The 24389-nt window shown below is 44.0% G+C and overlaps 2 protein-coding genes across 2 annotated transcripts in view; both read right to left on the bottom strand.

Annotated features, from left to right (window-relative positions):
• TESC (tescalcin) overlaps positions 1 to 1187 on the bottom strand; it is a 4009-nt gene extending 2822 nt beyond the window's left edge. Inside the window, exon 1 of the mRNA XM_085326108.1 lies at positions 1114 to 1187. Within this exon, the coding sequence (XP_085182234.1) occupies positions 1114 to 1187 (74 nt within the window). The remainder of the gene's footprint in view (positions 1 to 1113) is intronic.
• A 573-nt stretch (positions 1188 to 1760) lies between these two features.
• FBXO21 (F-box protein 21) lies at positions 1761 to 23717 on the bottom strand. The gene is made up of 13 exons (XM_085326107.1): positions 23698 to 23717; positions 23067 to 23081; positions 22458 to 22593; positions 20480 to 20574; positions 17636 to 17757; positions 15630 to 15776; positions 14641 to 14774; positions 14238 to 14374; positions 13255 to 13431; positions 12322 to 12454; positions 9539 to 9729; positions 8398 to 8555; positions 1761 to 5273 (listed from the first exon to the last, which is right to left on the bottom strand). The coding sequence occupies exons 1-13, from the start codon at positions 23715 to 23717 to the stop codon at positions 5095 to 5097; spliced, it is 1644 nt and encodes a 547-aa protein (XP_085182233.1). The 3' UTR covers positions 1761 to 5094.
• Between the last annotated feature and the right edge of the window lie 672 nt (positions 23718 to 24389).

Below are 24389 nucleotides of genomic sequence, written 5' to 3'. Positions count from 1 at the left end.
CGCCGCGCTTATAAGGGCGGGCGCGGCCAGGAGGGAGGCGGCGGCGGCGCTGCGGCTCCCCCGGGTCCCTGAGCTTCCCCGCTGCCGCGCCGGCGCTAGGTTCCAGAGTTAACAGCCCTCGGCTGTGGCGCCTCGGCTAGGGAGCGCCCGGGAGCCGCGGGCTCGGCCCCTCGCGTCCGCCGGGAGCAGGCCGCAGGGGGCAGGAGCGGCCCCGCCGCCCGCTCTTCCCCCGGCTCCCCGAGCCCTGCTCACGGCAGGAACCTCAGCGCCKCCGTTAGTCCTGCGGCTTCGCCCCCGCTCGCCGGGGAACCGCGCAGGGCCGGAGAGGGACGGGGCCAAGGGGGCCGCCGCAGGCTCCYTGCCCTCCCCAGGGGAGGCCCGGGCACGGCGGCAGGCAGCGAGGTGCCGCCGCGGCCCCGCCGTCGCTGCGGAGCTCTGCCCTGCCGCCGCTCCTCCGCTCCCTGCTCGCCTCGGTCCCTGCGCTCSGGGCGCGTCGGCAGCCGCCCACGCTCGCAGGGGAAGAGAAAAACCACCGCAGGCAGCACAGCACTTGTAAAAAGCACACGCCGCTCAGAGGGTACAGCATGGTTTGGCAGCAGGTAGCAAGTCAATATGTTTTATTTTTTTAAAACCAAGTATAAACAGGAAAGGAATCAAATAATTTCCAGGCTCCAGCTGTCCCTGATCCTCAGGAGAAGGGTACAGGGAAATAGCTGTTAAAAAGGGGGAGGGGGGGGGCCCTTGGGGTCCTGAGCTTCTTCCCAGCAGGCAGGATGCTGAACCAGAGGCTGCTACCTTTTGGGTCTAGCCCAGCTGATTTTTCCATCTAACGCATCTTCACCCAGGCCTCCTCACCAGGCCAGGAGRGGACAGGAGACAGGGGTGCAGAGGCTTACTCAAGGCGTAGCACACACACCGCTCTGCCCTTGCCCACGCAGCCAGTCCTTGGGGGCAGAAGGCAGCTGCATCGCTGGGGTGGCTGCTCTGCACTTGCCAGTTGTGCTAACGCAGAGATCACGAAATCACGGTACCCTCACCCTCACCCTCGGAGGGCCTCAGCGCTAGAGGGACACAACCCTGCGCAATGCCTGGTGAACGTGTGGTCAGCCTTACTTGGTGCAGGCGACCAGGAAAGGGGAAACTGGAGAAGACCTCCCAAGGCCATCTTCCAGGGGAAAGCAGTCCATTTTCTCCTTCACCTCCCAGGCTCCCCTCCCCCTCTGCTCAAGACACTCAGGACACGGCCGCACCTTTTACAACATACTTCCACTCCCAGATAGGGGTGGCTGGAAACGTGGTTAGTCCCCCTGGCAGACTGAGCCAGTGCCTGCCCCACCACTGCTCTGAACGAGCCTGCTGCTGCTCAGCCACTCCACGTGCAGATCCCTCCCTGTGCATCAACTATTACTTGCTACTGTCACCTATTACTTACCTCCTGCCTCCTCCTTCTTCCCTAAGCATGCTTTTTCTTTCCCCTTAAGCCTTCAGAAAGCCACTGAAATGTGATAGCACCCCAAGCATTCTGTCCATGGGACAGATGGCTGATGACACAGAATGAAAAGGGAGAAGACAGCATCAGCTCAGCACGAAATTCAGGACCAGAAGATTTTGCTACTGCACCAGACCAAGTAGGAATGACTTTCTGCTTGGTGGAAAGACTRGTCAGTGAAGTTAGACAACACGATGGGGCAACAGCTCCACCTGCCCCAGAAAACAGAGCACCCCTTTTTTCAAGTGAAGCCTGCACAGACACAACAGAGGACAAATCATGATGTATATGCGTATACATACATACATACATACATATATATCTCTAGCATATGCACATTCTTGCTGACCCAGACATTACTCACAAAGAACTTTTGGGATCCAGTGCTGTCTTCTTGAGTAAACCATGATGTTAGTGAGRCTGCTGCAAAAGCACTTGCGCTGCCAGGAGAGATGGACAGAAGAGACAAATGGAGGAGCCTCCCGATGCACAGGYGAACACCTACTGTGTGACCTGTCAGCCCAAAGACATGTTTCTTGGCTGTGCTGGACCTCCAATGCTCAGTCTGCCAGAACTGTGCATTTTAAGAGGCTGCTCAAGCAGGGATGGGGAGGTATCCTTGTGTTTGTTTTCTCTGGCTAGTTTGGATGCTTGGTTGACGCCTCCCACAGCTGCAAATACTTACGTGGGAATTGCTCCTCAGTAAGACCAAAACTGCACACAGACTCACAGCGTGCAACGTAGCCTATCCCAAAGTCAGCAACAGAAACGCAGAACGAGGCGGCTGGCCTACTTCACCCCACAGGAACAAGAAGGGTTAGCTTTTACGTATGTACTTTTGCCTTTGGCTGTGTCTGAAGACCCAAAACTGACTTGGACCCTGTGCTGCTGATGTTGTGCAGTGAACACTGAAATGCCTTCAGCCTCTTCCAAACTGGGTGCATACAAGGACACGTCAGTGCACCTGGACAACATGAAAACCCACACAATCATGCACCGACRTTTTTCAGCATCTGCACAGCAGAGCCACCCTTGATGGTGCTATATGAAACCCTTCTTTCATCACTGCCAGCTGACACTTGGCTGCGTTTTTTTTTTTTTTTTTCCCTAGTGTGGTGGCAGGCAGACCTGTCTGAGCACATCAGAGATTCTCTGACTACACAGTGTTTGCAGAACAGATGAGAGGTATTAGTTGTCAGGCTAACTGGGCTGCCTGTGAGCTTAACTCACTCGTATGTCTACCCACTATTGCATGATAACACTCTCCTTGCGCTGACTGTTACACCTCGTGCAAAACCGGAAACCGTTAAGAGTCTGTGGGTGGGGGAAGCACATGTGAAGTGTGGTCAGGAGCGGTTCCCATGCTTCCTCCAGCACGGACTCTTTCTAGACTAGAAAAAGAGTGCCCTTGGCAAGATGGGCATAATGGGCTCTGTGGGCTGCTCGGGGACTCCCATCATCTTATAAAGCACACAGCAGATTTTTAAATGGATTAAATATTTGTCAAGCACCAGTTTTTGGAGAAGCTTTGGCCAGCTTTGTGTCGACTCCCATGGCTACTCTATGGCACAGTTCTACCTGGCATTCAGATAGCACCTTGTGCTGAGGACCCTTTATATGTGGTAAACCTCCTCACGTGCTCAAGATGTCAACAGACCGCCCCTTTGGCAGAGGGGAGCATAAAGCCTCAGGAAACTCACTGGCGTATTTGTTGTCATATAGTGAGGGTCATCAAAGCTGAGATGGGGAGCAGAGAGGTCCAAGCTCTGCTCCTCTGTGCCTACTCTCAGCCACGGGCATGTGTTCCAGCAGACTCATTCCATACCTTACCTCCTAATTAGGAATCTCTTGGAATCTGCTTGAAGAGTCTGCTGCAACCCTTGATAAAAGGGGGATGGGTTCTGGTTGAGATTTTGCCAAATGTTCCCCTACCCTGCTTTCAACTGGACCAACTCTACCTCTGTGGAAAAAAAATCTAAGCTTCCCCTCCACCCCCTCCTAAGCTCACTTCAGTCTACACTTCTTAAAAGATGCTACATGGAGTACAACCATCTTCACCATTTCTCAGCATTAACTACGCAGGACTATTCTTTCTAAAGCACCAAGATTCCTGCAGACCACCTCTGCTCCACAGGGAAAAGCTCTGGGCTTTCCGTATTTATTTCTCTTATTTAACTAGGGCTCAGTATTTCAAAAAGGATGGCATGCAGGTCAAGTGCTCTCTCAAAAGAAGGGTGTGTGACTTTGCATGGCAATACTTGAAGTGTTATAAAGAACTAAGAGCATCCATCTAACACTACAGGGCATAACACCTAGTTCTCACCTCTGACCTAACTACTGTGTTGCAGCTGCATAATGAGAAGACACTAGCTGCAGCTGGCCTACAGGACTTGCTTCACGAGCCACAAAGCTATGCTATATGTGCATGGAATCAGTCTGCGCACCCCATCCTGCCTGGACTTAGAAAAAACTCTCTGTTTTGCTGGTCTTCATGTGCCTTGGGCTGCTAAAGCACTTCCCTTTGGGTACAGGAGTATGTCAACCCTCCTCACCCTCCACAGSAGTCCATTCTCTTTTGGCAAAAAGGAAGAAGGCCTCAAGCTGCAGGCATGAGCATCTTTTTCACACCTGGTTTGGCTGATTCCAAGGCTGGCCAGTTTCCTTGCACAGTCATGATCCCAGTGTACTGAATACCAATAGATCAGAGACTACAGTGACTAGAAGCTCCCCACAGGTCAAACAGTCACATCAGCATTGACCTCAAAGCTTCCACAAAACACTGCAATGCGATTCAGAGATGTCCTGTGAGCATTCACAGCTGTGCTGCAGCTCCCACCTCACACAAACACACATTATGAACAGACCAAAAAACAAGGGTAAGAACACGGGCTGGGATCATTTAGCAGACACAGGAAAGAGCTATGATCTCATCCTCTGATGACGAGTTTGTACCATCCGTGAGTTGGTCAACTGGATTTCAGAGTTACCATCACACTTGCCAATCGAAGAGCCTTGCTGTTTCTGTTTTTGTTGCTGGGGCACATGCCAGAGCCCATAAGGATGTTCAGAATCGGAATGGTAATAATCAGACTATGGAGGTGAAGCAAAATCTGAGCAAAAATTCAGACTGGAGAAGACAGTGAAATGTAAGAGATTTTAAAACGACCACCAGCATGAGATACACATAAGAGAGAAGGGAAAAAAAAAAAAAAAAACCAACATTGCAAGGACAAGCAACTTCCTTCTCTGGAAGAAAGGGTTCTTCCTTATTCCACAGTAGGGATCTCACTGTGTCGACAGTCTAGGCAAGACATTCACACAACAAAAGTATGTGCAAATCCTTCTTAAAGGATAACGTGCTTCCTAGCATGACCATCCTTGCAAGATCCTTACGCCTGGCCTCAACTACCAATATGTCCTTGTGCCTTTGGGCCAGTATGGGCACAAAGGCAATGGAAAGATGCTATAGCACCGGTTACAAAGTGCAATGCAGTTCTCAATGCATTAAGCCAAAGGATTGTCGCCAAACTTGCCTTCTGGGCAATTCTCGCGAAGAGGATAAAGCTACGCTTCAGCTGCTTCTGTCCTCGCAATGTCTTTTTCACTCACTCCTTGCTTGAACTGTAGATCTTCTGAACTGTGGCACATGTCAGCTCCAAATCCTCTGGGTACCGAATTTCTAGCTCGGTATTTGGTAGGTAGTGATTGCCAGTAAACTCTGAAAAATAACGGCCGATGTCAGGGTGAGGGATCTCCCGAGGCTCAGAGTTATGTTCCAGGTTCTCTGTCAGGCAAGAGAAGTATCAGTTATCACTACATGAAATGCCATGCTGCAAGAAAATAAATCCTGTGCTTCTTAAGTCTTTATGTCTCAGAGCTCCAGAAATACTTCTCTTGACTGTTAAACAAAACAAACCCCAGTCCAGGAAAACAAGCTCACAGTACGCYAGTACGATTGCTTACAAAGCCTCATCTCCAGTTCCTACTGGATGCTCGCACCATTTACGAGCGACATGAAAATTATTTTATGATGGAGAGCACATTCCTGCCTGACATTAGACTAGAGCAGGACCTGACCTGCTCTCACTCTGCAGACCATAGGTCTTCATTTTTTGTGCAGGACACTAAGTAGACCAGAGAGGCAACAGGGTCTCAAGAGGATGCAGCCTGATGCTCCTGTCACAGACAGCTGGGAAAAGCTGCAGCATTGAGCTCCGATCTYCTAAGTCCTACAGGAGACCAATCCCAAGCAGAGACCCTTCTCAAATGCTCAAAGGTGAGGCAAACTACATAAAATTGTCCTGGTGGAGAAGCCTACTATAGTGCCTTGTCCCTCTAAGTCATCAGCATGGATTTCAGCCATGTCTCACACAGCAAAATTAACTTCTCTAAAACCAAACTTCCCACAGTAAAAAAAGGTCCCTAAACCCAGCATGTTGATTCTTTCCCAGAGTACTCCACTTTCTCCTCCACACAAAAAGGTACCAACTTAACTCGATTGAACACAACTGTTAAGCACCACYTATAAACATTAGCACTACAACACAAAGGTGACCCAAGCCAATGGTCCATTTGCTCCCTCATTATTTGCTTAAAGCAGTGTGATCAAGAGGCAGCCCAGGAGTAAAAACGCAAGTACAGGTGCTTTGCAGCAGTCCCAGAATGATGTCATTTTTTCCAGTGCACTGCCAGGTACACAGGTAAACACAGAAATCTGCCTAACTCAAAGTCTGACTTATCTACAAGGCAGGTGTGGGGACGAGATGGAACACAGAGAATATAATTCAAGAATAATTAATCTGAAACATTTTGAGGTCACCAGACAGAGAATGCATTCAAGTCCATACAGGCACTTCTGAGCAAGCTGCACTTTGGTAGCAACTACCACATGTCAGTGTGTGCATCCAAAAGCGCAAAGACTTCGTACCTCAGCAGACTGTTGCAGTCCTATGGCCTTGCAAAGTACCATTTTCTTGTGCTGCACAACTGTRAAAAGTGATTTATGATCTGCTAAACTTTACTGAAACATGGTTGAGCAGAGAGTACAAAGTGACAAACACAGTGACTCAACAGAAAGCAGGTGGGGGGGGGGAAAGAGATTGAGACAAGGGAGGTTCATCACTAGGCAAAGAGTATCAGAAAAAAGCTGACTACMAGTTTTTGAACCTCAGGTATTTGGCCTGTGCCAACACAAACAAAAGAAAGGCAAGAGAGAACAGGCGAGATTCCAAAACACCTGCTCTATGTGGAGAGTTTGGTATTAGCTACAGCTCAACATACAAATTTACAGGAAGGATTCAAAAATCAAGTAAGCCTATAATAAGCTTGGTGTTACTTCTGAGCTGGTTAAATAAAACTCTGCATATAGATTTGTTTAAGATTCTTCCAATAAAAAACACGTATATTTYGTGTGTATATTTATATATATATATGAATTTTATATAYACACACACACACTTTAAGAGGCAGGCAGGGAGGTTTCAATAAGCAAGGACAAACCCCTAATTTTTTCCAAGAAATATCAAAACTCATGGAAGCCACAGAGATGACAGTGACAACCTACAGCTTGACTAAAATATGCTGTGCTCTGGAATTAGCCAGCATTACACTTGCTTATAAGAATTGGGGAAGGGGGGGGGGGGAAGAGAGAGCAGGAAGAAATAAGAACAGATGATTCAGCCCCAGAAGCACTTGTTGCCAGTTATTCCATTAATTTTCACTACAGTGCACATTTAATAACAATCCGTTGCACAAAGTTTTTGTTTTTTTTAAGACTGAGAAGCTAAAAACCGCCTAATATGAGCAATAAGGCTGAGCTGCACATATTCTGGGACCTCGCACTACCTTTTTAGACTACTGAATACACGGTAAGTCTTAAGAAAAAAAAGGCACACTTTACACTTTCAAAGATAGGAGTGGACCCTCCTGTAAAGCCACCTCTTGCTCTCAAGTGGGATGACAATGTGTTAGGGAGCACCCTCTAGCGAGGGAACTGAATCACATTTTGTTCTGCATTTCCTAAGAGAAAATGCAGAAGCTTCTAAACAGAAGAGTATGGTCAAGCTGTGCAGCTGCCCTGCCAGCTAGATGTCATGCCTCTTTCACAGAGAACAAACATGAGATAAAAAACACTCTGCTTACGATGGACAGAGTTACAGTTAACCTATTTTTTTGAACTTGAGTTGGCTATTTCTTATGTCCTAGCCTCACACTAGACCAGCAGACAAGACRTTGGGTTTTTTGGTGTTGGTGTTTTTTTCATTTGTTTGTTTTTAAACAGTATCTTGCATTAAGAAYGGTCAATAGAGAYTTCTGCATCTCTTGGCATYTGCGATATTTWTTTTTGTCCCATTCTTATTAGAGGYRGCATTAAAAGCCATGCTGTYCATGTTCTCTGGGATCTTGGCACATTCACAGTCTTATGCCAAAAGCTGCTCAGAACCGTGCCCTGACRAAGTCAGCACACACTCTCATTAGATCTTACTCTGAGGTTCCACCCAAAGGACAACTATAGTTTCACAGAGTGAGTGCCAAAGATTTCAGGAAAAGTGGAATCAGCTCTTAAAAAAAAAAAAGCAGCAATCATGCTTTGGACATGACTAGTTTTTACGGCATAAGCCATGTATTTCTACAGTAAGAGGAGATTACATCAAAGCAGTCCTTGCCTTCCCTTCCTAGCACTAATTATCTCCTCCAGAGCAAACAAAACAGGCCACGAATTCAAGACCATTTTACTTTCTGCCTCAGTCTTAAATTACAGTTTATGCTTCATTCTTAAAAGAGCTAATCATTTAAGCATTTCTTTCAACGCACATCCCTTTTCGCTAGCACAATTCAAATACTTGCCACTGCAGAGCAAATCCATGCCTTCTGAACAGACAGTATACACGGGAGTCTCCTTTGCTCACCTTGAGCAGCGTATCTGCAAGAGCCATCTTCCACCAGCACGTTGTAGAAAGGCTGGTGAGGGCCGTGTGGAAGGCTGTGGACGTTCATATTTCTGATCCATTCGTGCCCCATCATGCAGGCAGGATCCCAGCCATAGATCACGCAGTTATAGCCATATCTAATGAAAAAGATCACACCTCAAAGACCATGAAAATATCAGAGCCACCTCTTTTCCTCAAGGGTCATACAGCACAAACAGGCTAAAAGCCTCCCTATCCTCAGATGAAGGAAAAGAGAAAAACCGATACAAGAGAAGTGCAGGCATCTGTCTGTATGCTTTGGGGGCAGGTGAAATAAAAAGGATAACTGGGTAAATAGACAGAATAAACAGCTGAAGACAAAAGGAAACCAAATCTGAGACTAGAATATCAGCAACTGGGAGAACAGGAAACAGGGAGGGAACAACCATTCTAATGTGTTTTACAGTTACTTTTGTTCCTGTCACAAAGACACAGTAATCCCAATATTGAACTCCCAGAAAAAGCCAGCATTATTTACAAAATATTTAAGTGATTAATTGTGAAGTATCATAACTGTCACTGCTGAGGACCTAAAATGTGCTCCAGATGTCTTGCTGAGTCAGAGTAGAGGCCAAGGTAATGCAGTGCTGGCATGTCATTCCGGCAGAGTAGTACAGACAGGAACACAAARGCTCTGTGCAATGGGGGAAAGAAGGTGGTAGTAATACCACAGGGAAAGATTCATAAGCTACCTTAGGAGCCTTACCACATCTTACTAAGTCACTTCTGTTCACCATTCCTCTAAAAACCACAGCAGTTCATTAACTGATTATGGATGCTTTTTTGAGAGCTTTGTGCTGTGGAAGTTCTACTTATGTGATACATGATGGTTCAGATGAGTCACCTCACAAACCTCTCCGCAAGCAAACAGCAGTGAATATGCTTGATCTCTCAAGAGACAGAGATCCGCTCCCATTTTTCTAAGTGATATGCAACACAGATGCATGTGCCTGGCTTTTTGTTTTTTTTTCCAGATATCTCCTTGGCAGATGAAAACCATGTTTCATTAGTGTGAGAACGAACACTTCTCGTTTGTTACAGTGCAAGCCTGCTAACACAGGGAAGGTTTGGAAGAGCTCACCTCTTGTGTTTCATAATCAGCCCAATAGAAAAGCAGACTTCTTTGTGCTTCTCATCTGATCGGTGCTTCACCTCAGGGCCCACYTCCTCCTTCCGGCGTTCAATGTGTTCCAGAGTATGTTGAACTAAGTATCCAACAGCCCCGTGTTGGGATGGGTCCAAAGCCTGAATATGCTGCAAGATGTCCAGAACCTTCAGCAACCAAAACAGGAAGACAGATTTAGAACAAGTCCCTACAGCAGTTCACCACTTACAAGCACGTACAGATATACGTGTCAAGTTAGCTGGGTTTAAGTGCCCAGGCCTAGAGGTCTGCCACAGATGAGCTCTCCACACAGGACTGAAGATCTCTGCTCTGCTACACAGTCCCAAGGAGCTCTTTACACTTGCTTAGCATCAAGAAACTGCAGACACTTCTCTCTTTTCCTATTTGTAAAGCTCCCTACTTCCCAGGAAGGTCACCTTTGAGCAAAATAACTCCCCAAAACTGAAGCCATACAAGTTAATCACATCACACACTACAACTACAGGGCATCAAGGAAACCATTTCAAGGTTCAAAAGATGTTAAAAGAATGCTATTGCTAGTCTCCCAAATTGCTGCCATGAACAACTCCAGATGATTCTGCTGTACCTAAAAACAAACATTTCAGTTTAAAAATATTCCCTCAACATTTCTCGAGGAGGGTGGCAGACAAAGAAGAGGGCAGCAAAAGGAGAGGGAAGTGCAAAATAAGTTAGCTGTACTGTGAAATAAAGAGAAGGTTCTCTGTCTCTTGCTTGTCTCAAAGTGTCTCAAGAATACCGACTTTTAAAGTATTCTCAAAATAACAAAACCTGTAGATCCAGAATACCAGGCTACCAACACCCTCTGGCACAATGTCAGAGCATCAGGGCATGAGAGCTGCTGTAAAGTCTGTTAGAGGCTGGCAGTACAMGTTTTACTTTTTTACCTCTCTGCATCTTACCAAAACTGTTGGCTAAATAGTTTAGGTAGAGGTAGATACATCTGTCCCAGTGTCAAATACCTCAAGTGCTGCCTCAGCACCAGAACTGGAGATCTGACACAGCTCAGCCCCTGGGAAGAGGACTGTCACCTTGATATATCACCTCACATGCTGGAGGCTTTGGCTGCTTTCAGCATTTTAAGCAGTAGCAAAAGCAAAGAGAAATACGGACGTGAGGCTGTTTGGCACGAACATCAACCAAGAGTTCATGAAAACAGACTTGGAAGAACAGAYAGATAATCAGGTATGAGAAGAGGAAGCAGTTAAGGATCCTTGGCCACTTCAATTTAGCTAGCTGGCACCTTAGCACCTTGAAAAGAATGCGAAAACCAAGAACTCCATAGAAACGGGAAGCTAGATAGCTCTGCTCAGCCCCTAATATTTTGCACCAATTTCTACAAATCCGGCAGACTGCTGTTGGCGCTGGTGGATTCTGCTCTGTTGAACATGCAACATTCTCTTGCTAACTACAATTCCGTCTAACGGCCCAGAAGGAGCAGCTACAAATGAGGATGCATTACTGAAATGCCTAGCTATCACGTGTAACTAAGAAATTACACGTTTTAATTGCGTCTGGCAATCTGGTGCAGAGAAACCACAATACAAAACTCTGCCATGGGGTGTATTATTTATCCTGATGGTCTGCAAATTGCAAATACGTAAAGCACCAGTGCTTTACATTGCTGAGTGCTGTAAAGGGGAAGATCTTTCAGTGTTCCACTTATCTGCCCTGTATTCAAGTATTTCTGCCATTTCAGCTCAGTGAGTTTCCACAAACAATTTCTTAGCTTGGGCTGCTATTTTTTTGYGGACTCTAAAACTTGCAATTTCTTTCTCTCAGCAGCAAGCTTAGCACCTAACTTCTTCAAAAGGCAGGTAGCTTCTACAGCAATTCCATTCTTCAGTTGATTTAGTGGGAAAAGCTTTGCTCTCTTGCATATCTGGCCTGGATTCTAAACAATATTTCTTCCCCCTGCCCCAAACCTAACATTTTGATTTGGCAGAGACATTGCCCACACGCATGAGCTTTGCTGAAGCAGCACAGGAAGTTTTGACTTTGAAACATCCCTTTGCTGTAGTAAAGCACTACAGAARTGACGCTTGCTTTGAGTTATACATTTCCTCCCTGTGCTTTCCTCAAGTTTAGTGAAAGGCTCAGATGATCCAGACAACTTTTAGGTGTGTTCCTTCTCTGTCACTTTCACAAGATAGTAGGACTAAAGTTTCAAGGCTGAAGGCGATATTAATACCCCTGTCCTTGTGTTTTTTTTTTTTTAAGTTGCTTTTTTTCCCACAACAAWCACTGATCATGTGGCTAAGGCTTCTGAGAACAGCTTTGGTTCTGCTTGTAAAAGATAATTTCTTGTAAATTTTACGATAAGGTTATCACTCTTTTTGCACAAGCCCAGTAAGAGTTCTGCCACCACTATAAGCTAGGCGTAAACCACATAGAACGCTCTTGCGTCTTACRGCTTCAGTTTGAATCCACAGTATTGGTTTCAAGATAAACTGTCAGACTCAGGCAGTAAATCGTAACTTATGACTCAGACTTGAGGCTTTTCTCAAGTCTCCCCTAGTGCAAGCAGGAAAGAATCATYCTCTTTCCCTGCTTCACATAGTAGAAATCGATTCTCTGAAGTGTGGTAACTCATTCAATTGCGTTTATTACAGAAACAACTTGTGGCAGACTAGAATGCAAACTGATGTAGTCCAAAAATCAATAACTAGTGTTAATAGTGTTTAGCCTCTCAGAAAACATATGACCGAGTGTCGAGGTACCTTTTCTGGCCAGATTCCCAGGTGGAAGTATAACCTAGCCTGGAGCATTAGATGCTGCACATTGTCCGGATACATGGCCAGGTACAGATCCAACGAGTCTCTCAAGAGTTGATAAGACTGATCAGTGCTTTCTCTGCCAGCAAAAAAGAAACTCATTTGTAAGGGTAGCTCTCCAACTCCTATCCTTACTACTCCAGCATATAGAGATAGCCACTAAAAATGATGCTGCACAGTACGCTCATTCAATACGAGTGACTCCAGGGCTGATTGTTGCTCATCACCTCCACTAGCTTGCTCAGAAGGAAAAATGCTCCACAGTTGCTAGCCAGACTCTGCCCTCCCACTTCTCCAATGTGTTACTTGGTCAGATAACCCTATTCAGAGATTTCTCTCTCCAAGTCTTATGTTCACTTCCTTTTAAACTTTGCTTTTGTTCCCCTTGCTTAATTACAGCTAAAGTAATTCTTTTACTCTGTGATTTCTGCCTACTACTACTTTAAAAAGTGATTAAGAGGTACATTTGAAAATAAAAAAAAGATTTTCAACAAACAACAACAGTCCCTTTGAAATTGTTCATCTAAGCACATGAGTTGTCTACTCGATCATAATGAAGGTCTCTGCATTCAAGGGAACAGTAGATAGYCCTTTACAGTTCTTATCAACTTCTCATATAGAAAAAGGAAAACTGCTCATTTTCTTGAATGAAGCTGGTTTCACAAAATATTCTTGCTCCCCCACAATACTGCTGCAGGTGATTAACAGCAACTGAACACTGCAATACAATGTTCATAGTTCAAGAGCCTACTTGGCATGACTGATAAGTTATTAAAGCACTCAAATACTGTTAAGTAGCAGTATTGTGTATGCAGACTGTATATTTGGGGTTCTCTTTCACTGACTTTACAGGTCAGGTGCTCCTCAGCTACAACTCACCGCTTTCCAAGGTTTAAGAGATTTCCCACCATACGCTGCAAGACCTCCTTTGAAGTCACCACTCCATAGAACTCTTCTGTCACATGGTGGCCGATGAGATACTCGCACTCCTTTACCGTCAACTGCTTCCCCTTTCCAAAAGCATCAATGTAGGCGTAGTCAAAGATATCTGTACTTCTAACAAAATATCAAGGAAACTACACTGTGATGACGGGTCTCTCAGTAAAGCAGAATTATCCATTTCTGCTCTCCCCTAAGGGCTTCCTAGCTTGCGTTTAAAACAAGCGTCACTCAGAGCTCCCTCCTAATGTAAGATTACCTGCTACCTTCCCTCTCCTCCTGCCTTCTTCAGATAAAGAGATGTGGGAAAAGATGGAGCAATTAAATAGACTTTCTCATTCCATCATGTCTGTTCTTCACTTTTTTCTGGTTTGCTATATCTATTGCTACATCATATTACAAAGATGTGTTGGGAAGCACAACAAAATCCATGCCTCTGGCATCTGAGGTACAGCCCCAAAAGGGGTAGATATAGACAGAATCATTGCTCTGAATTAGACTGTTGATGTCTTTAACAAAACATAGATCTCTAAATTAACCGAGACCAGGTCAGAGACTTCCTGCACTGACTTAGAGGATTAAATGAGTGCACAGTACAACAGCAATGACCTTTAGCAAATGTTCTGTATAAAAGGTTAAGTGAAATCAGCACCTTTTTTTCTTTTCAGTTGTTCATAATTTTATTAAATAGGAGAAACATTGCCATATGATTACTGTTATTTCACACGCAAAACCTGTTACAGTTCATTAACAGCAGAGCCGAGTTCTGGGAGAACTTCTTTAGAGGTTTGATCTTTTTCTCAGCCTAGCTTATAATTACAGATGGAAAATAATTAAACATTCTGGTAGAGCTATGGAGCGTAAATGATTTCTGGCTTTTATTAGGGTGGACACAAACTTCTGAAATTTAGCAGATCACTTACCCTTCTTTCCCTTGACACCATCGCAGCAGAAAATGACTAGGGAAGTTGACTGGTTCAAGTTTGACTCCCAGCTGCCCGGCAATTGTTAAATAAAGCACAGACAAACTGATTGGAATTCCCGTCCTGCGAATCAAAACCTGGGGTGGGGGAAAAAAAAAAAAATGTGTGAGACATTAAAAACAACAAAACTCAAAAAAAGCAAGCTTTGATTTCAGAAATACAGAASATGAAAATACAGACTTGACAGAACATACATTAAAAGATGACATTTCACTGAGTTTACAGAAAATTATTCTTTTGAGAGAAAACTATTTGCCTGACTACATCTGGACAAAAAAACACTACCACCAATCAAATGTCTCAAGCCCTGCAGCCTTCTAGTGTTTGCCTAACACATACGTACCTGGTGAATGTATGAATTCAGAGAGTTATAGTAATCCAACTCATTTCCTTTGTATTTTAGCTGCTCATATAGGACACAATTCATAGCATCAAGTACCTGCCGCTGAAGCTCCACTTCTGGAATCAAGACCTCTCCTTAAAAAAGGACACACACAGCAACAAAGACTGAGAAAACAAGTKTATTTTAACCTTCCTGATAAAATAAGCCTCATATCATAATTCACGTGGACTGAGAACACAAGAGAAATATCTCAGTTCAGATGGTCAACAGACACTGGTTGAAGGCGACCGTGGCAGCACAGAGCCCTAYCACTCCACTCGCAATGCAGCCTGGCTCAGGAGATGACCCTGCAGTTCAGGTGCGCAACAGTGCTGCCTTGCTTCCTCCCATGGCTAGAGAGCCGAACCAAACCATCCCGTGCCAGCAACAGCACCACAGCTGGATGTGTGACACCATCTGGTCACAGGAGGACCATTTTCACTGCTCAAGAGTCCCAGGCTGGCCATTCCAGACAAGTGGCCATGCTCTCCTTGAAGGAGARCAAACATTAGAGAATGCTTTTGCAAATCAAGGAGCAAGAGGTTGCCTGACCTTCGGAGATCTTAAAGCACACACCACCTCTACTGCTGCTAACTTTCTAAGACTTGAAAAAAAGAAGAGGCTGTCCCCACAGCCCTGCCTTCTCCAGCTACATATCAGGACTGCTTAAGACTTCAGGGRCAAATGAGTACCTCTTTCTCCTCCCCCCCAACACTTTTGCCTAGACAACATCAAGGAGATGAACAGACAATCCTGATCTACTGAGTTTCTGTGGTTGAACAAATAGCTGTTACCTGCTCTTAGTTAAGCAAATGCATTCTGACACCTGCAAGAGGATTAGGAACAACATCTATTTATACTGCAGTAATTCAACAGTTATTTCACCTTATCTGCCTGTATCCAGAGCCCTGCAAAAATGTTCCGCAGTAAAGCACGTTTCTGTACAGTACCTGCYTTGGAAGCCAAGCTGGGATGCCTTGGATTTTTTGTCCGCAGGACTTTGCGCACTTTATCTGCGATATCATCGACCTGTGCCTGGACACTTTTTAAGCAGATGTCTGATAGAGGGTTACAGTACTGGTCAATTAAAACAGCACCTGGAAAAAACAAACTAYATAAGAAATAGGACTTCAGTTCTTYCTTTGTTAAGCTTTTGTCTACCCTAAAATGCAGCTCTATGACATAGAACAGGCAAGTGCTGCAGAACACAGGAGCTTTCYTTTTTGGTTTGTATATAATGTGATACACCCAATACATAAAAGCAAACAACAAGCCAACATGATAACTGCCAATTAAAATGCAGCAATTTCACTTTGGAAAGCATAAGTTTAGCCTCAAGATTTCAGATGTCACACACGTAACCTCCTGTTATTCTCACAAACTCAGTATTCCCCTCTCTGYCATCTTGAAGGGGAAAGCAATAGAGTTGCACACCAGCCAGGTAAGTTGTGTTAGATCAGGTTTAACCAGCCAAATCTCCTGCCACTCTGCATCTCCGGGCATCTTCCCAACTTGTAATGTTTCTAATTCAGAGCCTCAGATAATCTCAGCCTTGTCTCTCCTTCAGCTCTCATTTCTTTCTGCCACACCCTTAATCACTATTATTCTTGCTCACTGCTCCCTYGTCTGCTATGTTCATCTTTCTCTTCCGTGCCTGGCTCTCCATCTTCATTTCAGAGACCACTATAACAGAACAGAGTAACAAAGAATTTTCTCAGAATCTTCTCCTTGCTGTCTTGTCACCACTGCTCTTTCCAAAGTCTCCATACTGTACAACCTTTGGAATCAACTATAATCACCTGCAAGAATTTTGTACAGATCAYGCCTCTTCCAGCTCCCTAAAGTGCTTCATTAGGGCCACCATGCCAGGTGGGTATCAGCAGGGCCCCAAGCCACATCTTTTTCCCTATGTGAGCCCCCATGCTAACCAGGTGAAATTTCACACAGGTGTATCTCTTGGTGCTCAATAGCACCTGCACAGCAGATAAACGCACATATTTAGGGCTCACATGATAACCTACATAATGAACCATCCTGCATATTTCCAAAAAAGGCCACCTTTGGCTTTCCCTTCTTGCTCCGGTACAGTCCCTTCTCAAAGGGGACCTACAAGAACCAGCTTTGGTGTTACAGACTTTCCCATGGCCTTTTTGAGAYATTTAGATATCTATCTAGCTATATGTGTGTATCTATCAAGAGTAAGGGGCTCTTCTACAGACAATGGCAGATTTCAACACATTCAGAATACTGCCTTCTCCACAGCAAGCCTGAAGCAGAGAAAAATCCACTAGACTGGGGGCAAGAATTGCAGAAATGCCTTTTCTTTCTTTGCAGCAGCATGCATTTGCATTCCCACAATGTGACTGAACAGCTCTCCGTTACCCCACTCTACAGTGCACAGTTACAACGGGACAGTGGTCAGAGAGCTCTCAAGAGAAAGTCAAAGCACCTAGGCTTTGAGCTGCCAAAACTCACCCTCTCTGCAGCCTCCTTCTTACACACACCTGAAAAGCTCTTGGGAAAAGATGGTAGGGAGCTGGCTAGAAATCAGACCGGTTGTTCTGATAGGACACACTTGTCCATGGGCCACTGCTGCAATGCTTCTGCAATGTCAGCTAATTAGGATGCTGAAAAACTGCTGGTACATTGCTCAAGATGCAGACGGAAATGTTTTAACATTTTTTCCATTACTGCTCTCACCTGTCCACACAAAACTATTCAAGCACACAGCACTGACAAAAGCTAATGGAATCCYGATATTCTGATGCAACTCTAAGCACTTATTGTAAGTTTTTGAAGATATCTGTTACACCAAAAATCTAAATCTAGTTCTGATTCAYTCTCTCCAAAGGCTAGTTGAAATACAAGCAAGAAAGCCTCTCTYCAAGTAAAACAACAGTGATGGAAAGCTGTCATTAAGTGTTCTTCTTGGGGTTACTGCCAGAAAAACACTTACCCTCCAAAAATGACTGCTGATCAGTAGGGCGTTGAAGATACTCCTTCAGATTTTTTAATATATTTTGTTGTCGTAGGAAATACAGAATTTTCTTTGCGTAGTACTTCCAGGTGAGACCTTTCCTGCATATTTAAATACAAAAAGTATTGTCCTAAGCAAGCACTTTAAGGGTGAACATTTGGTTTAACTTTTCCAGCCAATACAAGTTCACAATTTAGACTACTGTTTTTCTAAACAAGACTGACAACACCACTATCACCAGAGAGGCAAACGTTAAGAGCAAACTCAATGTCAAAATAAACATACCTTAAGATTTCTACAAAATACTGCTCCTATCATCTCTGATCTTCATCCCACCACTAATACATTTTGAGAAGATACAGTCTCGCAGGAGACACAGATCCTGATTAAACTAGCTCGGGAATATCTGATCAAAACCCATGTTTTATTCATAAAACATTATCCTCTGCCTGGCTCTGGATCCCTTCAGAACATAGTCTTAAAATATCCTCTCACAGTTAAAGAAATCAATGAAGCACATGAATATAGGCCCAATGGTATTCAGAAGAAAAAATCCCCAGAGCAAAAATCCTCTGTCACATTCTGGAAAGTCATGAAGAGATCAACAGTTGGCGTGTAGGTCATGCAATTCAAACCCTTACAGTTGATATAGTAAAGCCCTTTCAGTTTCTAACTAACAGGCAAAGGCAGMGCACCCAAGAAAAAACAGAAGAGAGCTGATTACTATCCAAGTAACATTTGAAGATACCACCTGAAATACGACAGACCAACTTAGAGGCGTTTAAATCTAGACAACCCTTGGCTCTTTGTATCAGGTTACCCGATCCCTCACAAAACACTTTTACATCAAATAGTTAGGAATGGTCCTATACAAAGCCCTGGACCCAGAAAGCAGAGGAGAATTATACTGATTCCTGGGCACCACTATTGCTAYGGCTTTAAAACAAGTCCAATTTACTTCTTCAGAGACGTGCCTCTTCCCTTGCTTGCCCTTCCTTTGCTCCAGATTGCAGGTCAGATCAGTCTTTTCCATCCTGCTGAACAGGAGAACAATCAAACCTCATAACACTTTATACTCTTCCTATAATTTGGGATGCTCAATAGGGACAACTGCTTTATTCGGATATCTTCCAGGGAAATGATTTAGCCTAATGCTCCTGAATGGCAATGACTACAGCCTAATCAGGGTGTAATTAGCATCAATTCTGCTTTATGAGGAGGCATTTGGCTAGTGCAAAGGCTCAAAAGCTTTTTAACCAGTTGTCAAAYGAGAGATGTTTAATCCCAGTTTAAATAGAGAATTCACAAAATGGATGTGAAAAAAGCAAAAATGAGATGATTGTCATTCCAGYTGATGTCCTTTCAAGCTCTGCTAACAGCCCCTTTAATCAAGGCTATTAGACTCCATTAAGAGTAATCTATTGCTGCTTCATATCACAGTGAAAGCAGTCTGGTTTATATGCTACCAACAGAAAAAACCTTCAAATGAACCAATGACTCATATTGCTCAGAGTTAACTATGGCAGTAAGAACACCTAGGCAGAGAGGAACCACAAGTTTTGTTTACCAGCCTGGCATTACACCCATCTGAATAACTTATGGAACTGCAGATTTTGCAGTGGCTCAGTTAAACTCACTTGTCTATTTTGGGACAAAAATTGTACATTAGGAAGAGTGTTGCCAGCAGGTCGAGGGAAGCGATCCTGCCACTCTACTCAGCCCTGGGGAGGCCTCATCTCCAGTACTGCATCCAGTTCTGGGCTCCCCAGGACAAGAGAGACATGGAGCTACTGCAGAGAGTCCAGCATAGGGCTATGAAGATGATCAGAGGGCTGGAGCATCTGCCCTGTGAGGAACGGCTGCGAGAGCTGGGCCTCTTCAGCCTGGGGAAGAGAAGACTGAGGGGGGATCTTATCCATGTCTATAAGTCCCTGAAGGGAGGGTGTCAAGGGGATGGGGACAAACTCTTCTCAGTTGTCCTGTGTGACAGGACAAGAGGCAACGGGCACAAACTGAACCACGGGAAGTTCTGCCTGAACGTGAGGGGGAATTTCTTCCCTGTGAGAGTGTCGGAGCACTGGAGCAGGTTGCCCAGAGAGGTTGTGGAGTCTCCTTCTCTGGAGAYATTCAAGGCCTGCCTGGATGCAACCCTGTCTAACATGCTCTAGGTGACCCTGCTTGAGCAGGGGTGTTGGACTAGATCTCCAGAGGTTCATTCCAACTTCAACCATTCTGTGATTCCGTACTAACTTGCTAGAGCTAAGAAAAGCAACAGGAGAAAAAGGCCRTAGCTTCACGATACAGGGATTCACGATGGCAATGCTGACTGAAGGACTCCTGCTTTCCTCCTGTGCTGCTGCAGCAAGCCAACTCCTCAGTTATGGCACTATAAATCTCTCTGAACACGCTGTAAATCATTTCAGCAAACCAATGCAGGTAAAACATAAAACAATCAGCAACAACAATAAAATCCCCAGAAATTCCTTAACATAGTGGCTACCGCAGAGAAGAGGGTAAATGGAACATATGCTGAGAGACATCACGCACTTGCAAGGAAACAAGCAAGCAACAGAGGGCAATATAAAGCTAGAAGACCTCTTTCTTGTATAAAATTTTATATGGTTTCTTCTGGGAACATTAAATCTGTTCTGAACCTAAACGCAAAGCAATACCTTCTAGCCTCAGTAAGCTTGGGAATATTGGTTTCTAAGAATGACAAAAATCACAGAAGTTGAAGTCAGGCATTCACCACAGAAGAGTTTGCCTTTAACTTGCTAGATGAAAAAAACCCTTCCACTTCAAATCCTTCTCACATTTTCTTACCTTCCTTCCATGTTAAGGATACACATCAGCTCATCCTCAAAAAAATGACTTGGACATCCAAGAGTCTCAATGTCACTGAATCCATCACAGGGGACCTGTCAAACCAGACAGTTACATACAGCACAAGATATCTTTTCTGAATAATAATTCCATTAAAAAAAAAAAAAAAAACTCAACGCCAATTTTCCATGAAGTTAAAAAGAAGACATATTTATGATGTTCAGAACATTCAGCTCACCATGTATTAATGGCCTCCATTCTATGGATTTATTACAAGGATCCTTTGAGAGATCCCRTAGCATCCTCCAACAATGTGAGCTAGCTATGAGAGCAACCAGCGTCCCACAGAGATGCTTGGGCCAGTCTAGTAGTACAAGGTCCTATGTAGGCTGGGCTCAATTTGAAAGTAATTTTAAGGTGGAATCAACTTTTGCTTGCAATCAGCTGAACTTCTCTATACCCTCCCTGGTTCAGCACATTGCTACTGGAGAGGAATGAAGGAACATACACAGGTCACAGCCTCTATAGCTCCTCCARGCAAGCAGGAGAKAAAGGGAAGCTGCCTTATGCAGGGTCTAGAACTCAAAGTGAACAAAAAGGGATASTCTGGTCCTTGCAGTTGCAGGGGTTCTCACACAAGGGCCTTTGTTTCAGCTTCAAACCTATAATTAAAAACTTCTTCTGACTAAGCATTATTGACATGTGCTAACCAGGAGTTTCCAGTGCATTGACCAAACTGAATTCTTTGAAACAACTACTTACATATCTGTACTCAAAACAAAGTGATTCCCATTATAGTCTGTACCTTAGTGGACATTCAGCTAGGATTTAGCAGACCTGGGTTGGAAGTCTCTTCCTCTCTGATTCTAAGTAAGGAACCAAACTAAGGTTTCTAGCCCAACAGGAGATGGTCTTAATTACTAGGCTTTGGATATTGCTGAATTGTCCCTCAATAGTGTTCGCATACATGACTGCAGTAGATGCAACAGGATTGCAATCTAGGAACCTCTTCTTCCAATTAATTTCCTGATACATTTTTCCACRGTCAAATTGCTGCAGATAGAGTACAGTTCAAAAAGAACAGGTAAGACATACCCATCTCCCAAAACCCTACTGGTTGCATGGCCTCTCTCTTCAGGGTTGAAAACTTAGGTGTCAACCTTTCCTTAGAATCAAATAGAGGATTTCAACATCTCCTATACCTTTGGAGAATCCTCTGCTGGACCACAATGTTATTTATAAAGGAGCTGGGGAGGGGTGGCCATCACCAGCTCAGCCATTTAATGGCTCTAGTCTAAACTTTCTAATTCTGCAAAAATTATCAGCAGCATTTACGCTCATTTCACTGAGTCCCAACTTGACCCAAACTGTATAGCTACCTAAAAAGTATAGCCATCAACTCAGCAAACAGAAATAACAGCTGTCCCACATGCAAAATAAAAGATAAAATTTTCACTTAAAAAAAAAAACACTGAATGCAAAAATATCTTGGTACTGTGAGTGGACAAAGAACTTAAATAAAATACTCTCCAAATCAGTACAATTACTGTGCCTTAGTTCTATTTTGACTTCTGACAACTCACAGAAGAGCCTACCCTTGCACAAGGTCCACAGTGAGAGAAACTGATAGGCTGTGGTATGCACAGATGAACTATCAGTCCTTCAGAAGTTTCTGAGTTCCTACAGTCAGGTCTGAACAAGAGGGAATGAGCAAAGAGCTTTTAAATAGGCTCTGAGACCCCCATTAACAGCTGAATGTGATACGTAGAGCGCATTTTGGACTCTACATAGTTTGTACCTAAGATTTTGGACTTTTGCTTACATTTTGGCTAGCTGTCTTAGCTTTCTCATACAAAATGAAGTACTAAAAATTTTCTGACTGGATAGCTGAAAAGATGGGAGAAGGGAAGACAAACTAATAAAAAGTAYGAAAGGCAAATAACCAGGCTATCATAAATATATAGAGAAGATTACTTACGTGTTCAGAAAAGAACCTTTTTGAGAATGAAGCTACAATTCTCTGGGCTTCTAAGCCAGCATTGTGCCGTGCTTTGTATTCTTCAAGCCAGCTAACACCATCTGTTTGGCTATAGTATTTCAGTAACGATGGCCACCTATATAACAMGAGATAAAAGAACAGGCACGTTAGTTAACACTTCAACATCATAGAGGATCTCTAGAACTATAATCCAAAGACCGATTCAAACATCAAAGCAAAATGCCAAGTAATTTCATCTGAATATTTCTGGTTATTTAAAAATAAGCTCTCCAGCTGCCTGTCAACAGCAAGTACTGACAGGAAACCTTTGAAAGGTCCATTCTCAGAGTCTTTCAGTATCTAGATACCCCAAGCATTTTAGGGATTTCCTCTAAAGCTTCATAAGATAAACACAGTTATCACATAACACCACATAAAAGAGATGTAGAGTTTTATAATTAAAAAAAAAGTTTGACATTCTGAATATGGATTGCTTTTAAACTAACTTGTCATCCAACAGAGCAAGAATTCATTGTCCTGTGTTCTTCCTACTACACTATGGGTCTAATTAAAAGGATGACAAAATGGAATCCCCTCAATTGCACTTACCGGTGGCAACATGTACTGGAGGAAAACAGAGAATTCTGAAATCAAAACATGATAGCTAAATGCTTTTGCAGTTCATTTTTAAGGTAAGAAATAAGCCTGTCTTATAAAAGAAAGCAGCACTTGCTTCTCTGAGTCTAGAGCTAAGCTAAAAAAGCTAAAACAGATTTTATAGCTTACTGGGTAGTACTTCAAGGTAGGCGAACTGAAAACCTATTTTCAAGTAACAGTTTGGGTGCTATTATYAGCAGTAACTTTCCTAATCAAGTAGCATCACTATTGCATGTGCTACTGTAAGATAGCCCTATGCAATAAAACACAGGCCAGCACAGCAATGTGCATGGCTGCTCTGAAGGCACAAAGATCATTTTGGTTTAAAACATGAGGAAGAATCAGCACAGATGGAAATATTGTGGGCAGTATGGAAATGAAATCTGAAAAAAAGGAGAGGCCTCTGGTAATTTACAGGGGGAATTGTTTCACATTTTGATAGTTACATCTGTCAGTTACTACTAGTTTTCCTAGAGCATCACATCAGATTTTCTTTTCAACTCCATCAATTCCCTTAGGTTCTTTTCAGGCTGCTAATATATACGTTTTAAAAATCACTATATAAGATTTATTACCAACTGACCAAAATGCATACAGCTGCATCCATCCACATATGGAAGATATTTTATTCCTAGCTGAAGAAACAAATACGCTGTACTTGCAGTTACATAATAATGTCAAACACTAACCAAATAACCTCATATTACACAGTAACCTTTCTCCTGATGGATCCCTAGCCRTCCATCCACCACTAAAAGGCAGTCACGCTGTAGCAACAATTCCAACCATTTATTTGGGGATGAGAAAAGAACAATCTCTCAGGTTGAAATTATACTGCAAATTTTAGGGAGRTAAAACGCAATCACTCAGGATGGAATCCAGCCAGGACCAAAAGGTTAATACTCAGGCCCCTGCCAAAAGTTCTGTTACCAAAGGCAGAGGCGGACAGAGCCACGTMCTAAGCATCCCCCACACTCGATTTCAGCTGCTGGCTCTGAACCACCTCAAGAGCTCACGCTTACCGCAGAAATCAGAGCCACTGAATCAGCGGAAGCATCAGGCCAGCTATCCCGAACCGCAGCTCGGCGAACTGGGAAACCCGCAACTGTCCAGCAGCCTTCTTTCACCGGCGGGGCAAAATGATCCTCGCCTGTGAGCGAGGCTAAATTTTCAGGAGCCAACCCGCAATTAGTGGAACCAATACTGCTGCCCGGCCCGCGCCAAAGCCCGGGCGCGGAGCGCTGCTCCGGGAGCCGCTGCGGGCCACGCCAGCGG

The sequence above is a fragment of the Rhea americana genome, unplaced genomic scaffold, assembly GCF_003343005.1.
Source record: "Rhea americana isolate MKP2758 unplaced genomic scaffold, rheAme1 scaffold_128, whole genome shotgun sequence".
NCBI lineage: Eukaryota > Metazoa > Chordata > Aves > Rheiformes > Rheidae > Rhea > Rhea americana.
The sequence above is the reverse complement of the archived record's forward strand: the minus strand, read 5'-3'. Positions and strand labels throughout refer to the sequence as shown.